Here is a 10,991-nt window from a genome sequence, read left to right on the forward strand (position 1 = left end):
TTCTTCAGGGCCTGTGGAAGTACTTCTGACAGGAGAAGTAAAAATTCCTATTTCTCCTCCCATAAGAATGTCCTTTTCCATAAGAGAGCTCAAAAGTAGTTGATAACAAGGAGTGTAACTGTGAAGTATGCAACTGCACTGCTATATAAGTACACCAAAATTTTTTTTTTTTTTTTTTTTTTTTTTTTTTTTCTGGAGGGGAGAGGCTTGAATTGGAATTTTTTTGGTGAAAAAGTTAATTCCATGCTTGTTACACATTGAGGGACAGAAATGCCATGCTGAAATAGTTAATTCCACAAATAGTGTGCATGTTAATGAAATGGTTTCATTTTTACGATATTCCACAAAAGAACATGTAATGAAAATAAGCTGTTTCACAATAAATATAAAGTTGTATTATAACTAAAACACTGCTTTTCTTCTTAATTTTGTTGCAATGAGACAGACACATGCTGTAAATATGTTTGTACTGTATCCTGCAGACACAAAAAGATGCAGTGTACATGCTGCCATGCTTACTGCCACGATTGGCCCATTGCTTTGCACAGCACAGTGCTCCTTAATAGATGTTTTGAGAGTTCAGCTCCTAAAATCACCATTCATTTATATTTCTTTTATTTTTCCAGTGCCTTTTCTAGGTTACTTTTCACACAGTATCCTGATGTTTTATTGCCTGTTCCATAAATAAACATATACTTGTGGTAGGTGGTTAATATGAATACGTATGCTAAAATGTGTGGGTTTTTTGTTTTGTTTTCGGGTTTTTTTTACATAGCTTTGGATATGTTCCAATTGAAACAGCACTTGAACTAACGAAATACCTTGCCAGAGAGGATGAACTCTTCATATGGAATGTGGTATTGTTAAACCTTATACCTGAGAATTTGGAAAGTACACTGAAGAACCATGAAGTATATCCACTTTTAAAGGTATGACCATTTTGTTAGTTACCAAAGACATTAGACCATGCAAATACATTAATCTCAAATTAATGCTTTTTTAAATTCTCAAGGATGTAGTGGTGGCTATGATGAGTCAGAGAGCTTGTGATTCCCTTTGCATGACATTATACACTTTTGTTGTTTGTTTGGTTTTTTTTTTTAATAGGAGGAGGTACTTTATTATACATATTAGTCAATGATAAGTCTCATTAAATCTTGAGCTGATTCTTATTCAAAAGCAGAAATACATTCGCAATCTTTACATTAAGCTTCATCCTTTGTTTTCTGAAATGGCAAATTTGGAAAACAGAACTATCAATCAGTAGTAAGTGAAGAGACCAACACTGCTATGTATAAAAGGCATATAGTATATTTGTGCTCTGTGGTTTGTATTGCTTTTCATCCACCTTCATGGAGTGAAAGAAGGAATAGTGTTTAGATACTAAATGAAATTATTCTCTCCCACATTTGACTTACCTGAAACACTACCATCATATTTATTTCCTTGACTTCTCTTTGAAGATTCCACTTATGTTTGAAGTACAGTCCCACAGTATTAGTTCTCTTAAGCTCTAAAAATAAAGGCATATTAAAATAAGTGAGAAGAACAAAGTAAGAAAACAAATATCCTATTGACAAGGGTTTTTTCCTGTTTCTCTGAGAATTTGTTGTCTTTCGTAATAAGTTCAAAGATCGTAGTGATGTGAAATGGTAATGTGACAGTTTGATTTGAAGTACAGGTATATTGAATTTTAGACCCTGTTTATATTTGATTTAATGTTCTTGTGTTTTCAAGACATTAATAGTCATAATTTTTTTAGGATAAATCTGAGTAAATAAGGAAATCAAAAACTTGTATCTAAATGAAAGTAATTTTTCTTTCCCTTCTTTTAAAAGAAATACCTTTTAAAGAGAATGTTGCCAATATACCATTATTATGCAGGTTTTATTCGTCAAAATGTTGATGCTTTGGAAGATGACTATTTTGCTCAGTAAGTATCCTGGTTTTCTTAAGAATTTTTTCTGGTATGATTGGATCTGGTAGATTGCAGTTTTCTCATGTAAATTTAAATACAAGATACAGGAATAATTCTCTAGCTAATGTGAATGTAACTGAATTGTTATTTTACTGTTCTGTAAGTGTGACACCTTTAATATTTCATTTTGCAAGGCCACTGCAGCCACAGGCTTAAACATCAGAGTAATTTGGTCTAGATGCAACCAGTACCTTAAAACTTCCAAGAGGGATATAAACCACACAAAAAACTTACACAAAATATAGTATATTGGTTGCCTCACTATATATCCACTCATATTAATTCTGGGGACCATCATTGTTTGTTTAATTATTTTATTAAAACTCAGTTGTTCCTAGTGGAGGTTTTCATAGGTTAATGGTATCATGTTCTGAAACTGTGGTGATCAGGCACAGTTCAAATATGCCAAATGTGGTATGCATATCTTTTATTCTTACTGTTTTAACTTCCCTTCAAGAGTGTATTTGGAAAAACTCTTGGCAACAGCATGCTGGCTGGGCCTCCAAGACTGCTTGGACCTGTCATCTGAACTGTATGCTAAGTGGAGGGACAACCCTGACTACAAGTAAGGATGGTGATCTCATCTTGCAGGTGTGCATGTCTAAGGGAGGTGGAAAGTTAAAAGGCTGTTACAAGGGGGAGGCAGAATAAGAAATGCCTCGGTACACTGCTCTTATTTCTTGACAGAATGGCAGAATTCAAGACAACTCTGTCTGCCCAACCTCCTCCTCTTCCCCAAATCCCAGCTTTATGATGATTTCATAATTGCTGCATTTACATAGACTTAACAGGCTGGAAGATGCAGGTTTTGCCATGAAGACCAAAGCTGGTTAGCCATGTAACGGGTGAGCCTCCTATGAGTGCTAATATCCCACTTATATGGGATATAATATAATATATGGCCAGTCCCTTTGCTGTAGTACATCCTTGGGGTGTCACATACACCAACTCAGCTTTTAAGCTTCTCCTAACCATACTGAGTGAGGAGACGTTTGTGTGATACAGCCATCTGCCCATGGTGAGCCCATCAAAGTGCCTTGCATGTTCTGTGTTCACATAAAGAGGTGTTGGGATCAGCTGTCAGTCCTTATGCTGGTACTGGAGCCTAGTGGTCAGGGGTCTGGTCTGTGAGAATGGACTCTGGACTCTACGTTTCTGTAGAGACCAGGAAGAGACTTTCTGTATTCAACCATTGCATCATTTAAAAAAATTTACAATGTATTGACATTCTTATTCTCTTTTCCTTCCTCTTTCTTTTGATGTCTTTCTATGCAATAGTCAAATAGTGTTGGCTCTGGTGAGTGAATATTTAAAGTTCAATTTTATTTTTTGTGGTTGTGATAAATATTTTGGTTTTATTTTATATATATTGATACATGTAGTTGGCTAAGTAAACTGAACTTGTACTATTATATTTGAGTTTTCTAAAATAGTTTCATAGTGACCATCCTAATAAAAGCCAAACTGAGTTTTGAAGTTAGACTGAAAAGTTTAAATAGACTACATAAATTTTGTTCCATTCTAGAGACTATTATTGCAATTCCACACTAAAAGCAACAGTGTTGTGCTGAATTGTCAGTCTCTTTTCAAAATACTCATCTTTCCCTACTAATAACATTTGAGATGATGGAATACTACATACCTTTGACTTGAATAGCTGAAAAGTCTGTGAAATATATTAGCTGATTTGGTCTTGAATTTGATTAAGACTATTAATTTTGCTGCCGTTCTTGGCACTGAGAAAAGTTCAAGTGGATTTTACTGGGCTTTGTATGTGGAAAAAATAAAACTCTGAATTTGGTTAAGTGAAAAAAAATGATAATGTTTTAAGGAGAAAACCCCAGAGAAGACAGAACACTTAGGTTTCAAGTGACAGATCACTGTTCCCAAGCAGTTAATGAAGAGACTTCACATGTGCTGGGAAGGAAACAGGCACAATACACTTTTGACCCATATTTCACAGACAAATCCCTTTAGATGCTCTTATGTTCTCCATGCTGAGAGCAAATTCATAACAGCTGTTTTGCCACAGGTGGAACCCAGAAGAATTCTCACATCTGTGGAACGAAGTAATACATTTCTGTTTCAGATTGGGTGATCAACTTTCAGCCGAACATTTCCAAAGTGTCCCTGGCAGAACATAGCTGGACTTAATACAGTGCATTTTTATCTGTTTCATGGAAATAACTAGAGCTGTAATCCCCAGCCACTTTTTCAGTTTTACTCTTTTTTCACTATAGGAGTGTACTGAAGCTTGCTAAATTAATGTATTATCTTAGATGCTGTTACTGGCTTGTCTTTTGAAATCAGGAAACTAGCCTTGGGGGAGGGACAGTAGTTCCGTCCATTTTACTTTTTTACTGAAGGTTCACATATACTGCTGCTACTCTCAAAAGTTAAGAAATCACCATGTTATTTCTGGATTGATTCCAAAAAAACAATGTAAAACAATCTGCCCTGCTTTCCAGCAGCTTTTTGCATCTTCCCCAAGATACAGAAATGAGGGATCCTGGCAGGCCAGTAACGTCAAATCACACAACCAGGAAAAACATCAAGATTAATAAGTTACACCCCTCACTTAATATAACCTCAAGCTCCAAAGTCCCTTTTTGGACCATACTGGACACCCTGTGGGACCAGCACAACATAAACCACTCTGGGGCCACCATTAGGTGTCACCAGCCAGCAAACCATTGTGCCATAGTAGGCTGCCTGTCCAGCCTGCCTCGAATGTTGTACATCAGAGCTGCAGCCAAATGCCACATAGAACTTGTCTACTCACACACAACTTTACGCTTATTAATGAACATTTTCTTGCAACTACTGGAGCAACTTCAGTAGCAAAATAAATAGCTGTACTTTGGCCAACATAGCTTTACCCTGTTGTCACCTTACTGACCTCTTACTGCAACATTATGAAAAGATTATTAAACAAATTACTAGACCCTGTAACTCAGATCTGTTAGAGAAGGATTCCTCACAGGGCAATAATTCAGCCTGACATAACTACTCTACATGTCATTCTTGGTGGTAAATCCCTTATGTCCCAGAAAATATCTAGGTAAATGAATCCAATCTATTTTTCAAAGTAAATGTAGAACATGCCCATGCTCTCTGTTAGTATGACAGAAACCCCACATCTGCAACAGAACTACCAAAATTATTGCATCTTGCCTTTTCACTAACACGTGATGTCTGTCATGTAAAACATCCAACTCTCTTGCTCTTTCCTACTAGTCCTTTGTTTCCAAAATTTTAACTGCCTTTTCTCTACCTTGTACTCTAAAAATTGATGTCATATATCCTTCCTCCTGACTCACTAACTCTGTTGGCATCATCCTCATTTTCTCTAGAATAATCTGCTGAAATTTAGGAATTTTTCTCAAATTTAAATGTGAATTTGCTGTTTCCAGTTTTGGGCCGGACAAATGGCTTTTCTGACCAGAAACTTATCTGCTTTTCTAAGTGTATCCCCTGATCAAAGGGAATGTAATTTTTACACCTTGACTTACAATCTTGACTTAATGCAATAATAAGCAGACTAACAGTATGAGATAGGGAAGTCAAATGTTTTGCTGATAGCAATGGGACCCATTCTTCTGTAGGGAATTAGTCCAAAATACCATCAGTTGAAACTGCTTTCAGATAACCTGCATAGTAGAATACTACTCTAATTGAAAATTGTTTACAATGTCTTAATGTCAGGGACAAATAATTGCTACAGAAAAAAATTCCTGTTCGGCCTTTGCATATGGAGCATTATACTGGTAATGTTTGTATTTAGTTTCTGCTATGAAATTCATTGCCCTGTTGAGGCCTCTTCCCTGGGGTGGGAGTAATAGGAGGCTGCCTGTTGCATGAAAAAATGTCCCTTCTGTTTCCTTCTGTGCTGCAAATTGCTTTTCCTACTGGGTGCATTCACTGAAGGAACTTAGAAAAGGCTTGTCTGGGATGATGCACATATGCATTAGTGCACTTTTTAGAGGCGTGATCCATTTCCTAGGCTGTGATGGGGAACAGTGCCATTGACACTATATGTGTACAAAAATACTCTGGTTCAATTGCTCCAAAAACTTGGGGTTTTTTGTTTCCTTTAAAATGCATGCTTTTTAAATGCTTAAATAATAAATAAAACAAACAGGTTTCCTATCCTTATTTACACTACTATTTTGTACTTGCATTCTTGTGTATCTTCTAACTGTAAATAAACATTTTGTTTCAGTTATGCATTAACAACAGTGTTTGTCTCTACAACAATACAGTACATTTGGATTGTATTTTGCCTTGCAGAATCCCCTTTCTAATTAGAAGAACAGTCTGCTGCTATGGTGTTGCAGTGGGAAGTGATAAAGAATGGAATTTTGCATGGGAAATGTACAATCATACCGACTCCACTGAGGAAGATGAAGACATCCTTCTCTATGCCATGAGCTGTGCCAAAGAGTCATGGTTACTTTACAGGTGAGTGACCTTGATCAAAGTATATCTTTGTGTATGTAGAAGTAAATAATAAGAATAAAAATACTTTACTGTGCAAAGGTGGTAGAGGTTTGCTTGCCACAGAAGCATGTGTCTTGTCAACCACTGGTAAAGTTTTAGAGAGTTTTGTTATGGAGCAAGTATGAAAAATGGGACAAACACAAATAAACAATCCTTCTGCAAATACAACATGTGGGTCGTCAGGTCTTAAGTTCTGACTCCATGTGGGCCAACCAAAAAGTTAAGACATATGAAAGAGTCTTGTCCAAAAATTTCCAGAACATAGTTTGGAGCACTGTGTTTATTTTCTTTTACTGGAATTTGTATCTTTGTCAGTAAAATGATGTTGAATTCTCTATCAGTTATGTTTGTAGTACCTAAAGCATTTGTTAAGGGATGGAATTTCGGCAGTGATGGTGTAAAGAATTATCATCCAAACATTTACATAAACTCCATGGGTCTGAAGGTATGGAAGTAACACTTTAGTCCTTCCAGCCACCTGCTCTAATGTGGTGGTCATTTGGGAAGACAAAAAATATAACTGAGAATAAGACAAGAAATGTTGCAAAGAGATGCCCAACCAGCTATACTTATTTCCCACTTGACCTATGATCCTATGGCCTTTTTCTTGGAACAGGCTAGTACCATTCCCTGATAAATCAGGGAGTTGATGAGCTTCTTCCTCCATGTACTTCAGCTGCTGACAAACCAATCTGTTTTTTTGAAATGCCACCCAGGGAGTGTTTTGGGGTGAAGAATGCTAAGATATGCTTTCCCTGGCCCTCAAAATTATGTCCATTATGTTAAACACAGGGCATGCAAAAGGGAGAAACCCAACTCTACCCATAAAGCAGCTGCCTGCAACACCCTATGAGAAAATAACTCTAAAAGGGTTCATTTGGAAGTAGGAGCATGCAAGGTAAAACACTGAGGCAACACAGAGAATAATTACTTTTCAAGATGTTCAGGCATTCACTGCCACTGACATAATTAGAAGACACTTCTGAAATCCTGCTTTAGTCCTCATAAAAATTTTCTAATTGAGTCTCACTGTAGGGGACCCTATAAACGAATAGTTTTTTTGTAAAAGTGTCTCACTGGCATACTCTGTAGGCTCCATCTGAGTCACAGTGAAGTGAATTGCCTGAAGGTGAAGAGCAGTCTGCCTTTCCACAAGCTTGTCTGGTAGGAGCAGTTGTCTTTTTGGTGCCAAGATAAGAAACACATCTATGTCCCTTTGATATTCTACACCCTCACTTTACCAGAAGTAAAGAGTCCATGTGCAAGAACAAATGTTAAGGACAAAACCCGAGCTGAATACACAGCTCAGTGAAACCAACTTTGGTATAACCTTCCACCTGCTGATATTTGTTAAGGTAGGAATTTTTGTGAACTGGATTTTATTTCCAGATTGCAATATTGTATATTTCCATTTTAAAACAGCAAGTGACAGGTTCATTTCTTTCCTGCTTTTCTAACAGATACTTGCAATATGGACTCAGTGACACATTATTTTCTTCCAATTGTACTTCAGTCATCATCTCACATGTAGTGACTAAAGATATTGGGCACCGTATAGCCTGGGAATTTGTTACAGAAAATTGGCCACTTTTAAGTCAAGGGTAAGCAATAAGTTTTGGTTTCTTTTAATTTCTGTGGCTCTTTGGCTTCTTCCTCTATGATTGAGCTGTAAAATTCAGGTGCAGATTTTCCTTCCAGGGATGGCTATCTGACTGATAATGACTGATTCAATTAAGTATGCAGAGCAGAGTTTTCAGAGGATTCAACTCTGATCAGGGTTTAATGTCAAAGAATAGCACATCAAACATAGAAGACTTTAAAAATTAGTCTGTTCATGACTGTTTCTGTACTTTTAAGTACCCCTAAGAATCCTGACTCTAGAAGTGGGTTTATCCCCTAGGATTTTACAAGTGCAAATGCTGTAAATTGTGGGTGTGAAATGCTGAAGTAAAATCCTTATATGTAAATTATTGCTAACACTAGAAAAGGCAAGTTGTAGCAGATTTGTGTCACATCAATTTGCTCCCTTACAGTGCTTTTTTGTGTTCTAAATTTATGAGAAATTTGCTGGAAAATTGCCCCCTTATTTTCAAATGAAAAGAATAATGCAAGTGGTTTTTTTAATATGCTCAAAATAGCAACAGGAACACCAGCTTATTGGACACATTACTGGTTTTGAGTCTTTCTAGCTCAGTTTGGCTGTATTGCCTCAGAGAGATTATCTGTTTCATGCAAAGAATTCACATTACCAAAGTACAAATAACCAGATCTTTGTAGGAAATTAAAGTGAAGGGTAATTATTGTATTTCATACAGCTCAAATGTCTAAATTGAATATTAATGGTAGTTCTTTAAAAGAGGGAAAATAGTCCATAGTCCAAACTTCAGCTTAGTCGGTATTCACAACACAGTAAATAATCAATGAATAGTGTATTTTCAAATGAGATGAAATTTAGTATATTTGTTAATGTGCTATTTGAAGGACCTTTATCTCAATTTTACAGATATGGGCATGAATTATTGCATGATGTACTAAAAGCCATGGGAAGATTTGTCAAAACAGATGTACAGATCCAAGAGGTAAATCAGAGAAGCATTTAGTCTCTACTTCATGCCCAGTTTGTAAATATAAGTTTTTGTTCATTAAAGGAATCATTGACCATAATATTGATGTCTTCCAAACCTTCATGTTTTGAGCAGAGTCCCCACAAATTCTATCAAAACTGTCTCATTTTCCTCTATGTAATCTGTCTGTAGAGACAACATGATATCTACTGAAAATGTACCAACAATTGGGCAGCTGGCCTGTTAGGTTGTCATACTGACATCTGTTTAATTCCTCATATTGTTCAGTCACTGCTTCCCCCAAACCTTTATTTACTATTCTTCACTCCTCTTTTGTCTTTTGCCTATTAGACTGATGAGAAAGATTTCTTGTTCTGTGATTGTAGAACAGGCAGCACAAGAGGATTCTTCTACCCAACTAGTCCTAGACAGTGTGGTACCACCAGTACCAGTGAAGTTGGCTGCATTTGAAAGGATTTTTAGAGGAACAGCAAAAGGGCACATTCTTGATGTGTAAGGAGCTTTCCCACGTTAGTGTAAATCAGTAACCTTGCCCCACCCCATCTTCAGTCTCTGTCATCTGCCCCTTTTCTGTGCAGTTCTGTCTAAAGCATCTGTCAGGCACACAGTTGCTTGTTGCAAGTGAAGTTATGTGTGAACTAAGCTCATGTGTTTATTTCTTCAGTTGCAGGTTTTTTATAATGCTACTTTGGAAGAGGATGAGAGAGAGGCTATTACTATGCTACTGGAATCTGCAAAACTTGAAAATATTGAAAGGAGAAAACTATTAAACAGAATTGCCAGCTGGTTAGAGAAAAATGTAGATGATTGACTTGGAAAACAATTTCCAGTATATTATATGTGATTCACTATCATATTGGTATTCATTATAAGCTGTAATTAAAGGTAAAGCACAATTTTATGAGTCCTGTGGTTGTCTTCCCACTGGAAAATCTGGGTAAAATGATTCACAAAGAAATCAAGGATTTAGGAAAAGAAGTTATAAACATATTTTCATCTTGTATCTAAAATAATTTCCTCCTGAATGACGTTTTAGGGATGCATTGCTAATAATAATCTAACATATAGGTACAGTCTTGAATCCTTTGGGGGTTTTCTTCTGAATATTCAAATGAAAGGTGTGCTGCATATTTGCGGCAAAAAAACATAAGGAAGCTGAAAAAGTTTGTATTCTATTTTGTTTCATTTGTACAGTGATCTATAACTTGTTTCCACTTCTGTGTTTCTAAATTGCAAAGAGGACAATAATTTCTAACAGTTCTGTAAAACATAAGCTTCAGAATTACTTCAGACCTGTAGGGAGGAAAGGACTACAGAATCCTCAAATGGTAATTTTAATCAAGAAATTAATGCCTTTTTATTTCAACTTTGCTTTTTTCTCAGCAGATCTGTACTTAATGTGTCTACATTTTTGTTTGATTAGGAACTGCTTTTGAAGAGATTCTACTGGTCATCTCTATTTAGCATGCTTCAGCCCCCAGAATAGTCTTGGAGTGTGTGAACTGGTTTATCTTTGGATAAAATTTATCTAGGGGATGATGTATGTGACATTTGAGAGTCATTTTGTCCATGGCACTAATGTGCAAAGTCTTGTCTAAGCTAACTCTTCTGGAACATCACTGTTCTAATTGCACTGAGGTGCTCACTGATCATGGAATCGCTCGAATATGCTGAGTTAGAAGGGACCCATCGGAATCATAGACTCCAACTCCTCCGTAGATACAAGGTTAGTTACCTTGATTACACAGCACTTTGGAGGTGACAGGAAGAATTCAGCCCATTAGTATTAGCAAACCATATTAACTTGTGCTTAAAAAACACCCATGGGATCTTCAGTGCATGAAAATAATTTATTTGTAGGGTAACAGTATTGTGACAAAATTACAGTACAGGTGATCAGTTAACATGTTATAGATCAGGAAACACTG

At 36.5% G+C, this 10,991-nt stretch overlaps 1 protein-coding gene across 1 annotated transcript in view; it reads left to right on the plus strand.

The window, feature by feature from the left end:
* The window catches only part of LVRN (laeverin), a 31,683-nt gene extending 21,731 nt beyond the window's left edge, over positions 1 to 9,952 (plus strand). Inside the window, exons 14-20 of the mRNA XM_039731140.1 lie at positions 776 to 929; positions 1,839 to 1,933; positions 2,436 to 2,543; positions 6,269 to 6,439; positions 7,939 to 8,079; positions 8,982 to 9,057; positions 9,728 to 9,952. Coding sequence (XP_039587074.1) covers positions 776 to 929; positions 1,839 to 1,933; positions 2,436 to 2,543; positions 6,269 to 6,439; positions 7,939 to 8,079; positions 8,982 to 9,057; positions 9,728 to 9,874 — 892 coding nt within the window. The 3' untranslated portion in view covers positions 9,875 to 9,952. The remainder of the gene's footprint in view (positions 1 to 775; positions 930 to 1,838; positions 1,934 to 2,435; positions 2,544 to 6,268; positions 6,440 to 7,938; positions 8,080 to 8,981; positions 9,058 to 9,727) is intronic.
* The last annotated feature ends 1,039 nt before the right edge of the window (positions 9,953 to 10,991 follow it).

The sequence above is a fragment of the Passer montanus genome, unplaced genomic scaffold (assembly GCF_014805655.1).
Source record: "Passer montanus isolate IOZ18808 unplaced genomic scaffold, ASM1480565v1 scaffold110, whole genome shotgun sequence".
NCBI lineage: Eukaryota > Metazoa > Chordata > Aves > Passeriformes > Passeridae > Passer > Passer montanus.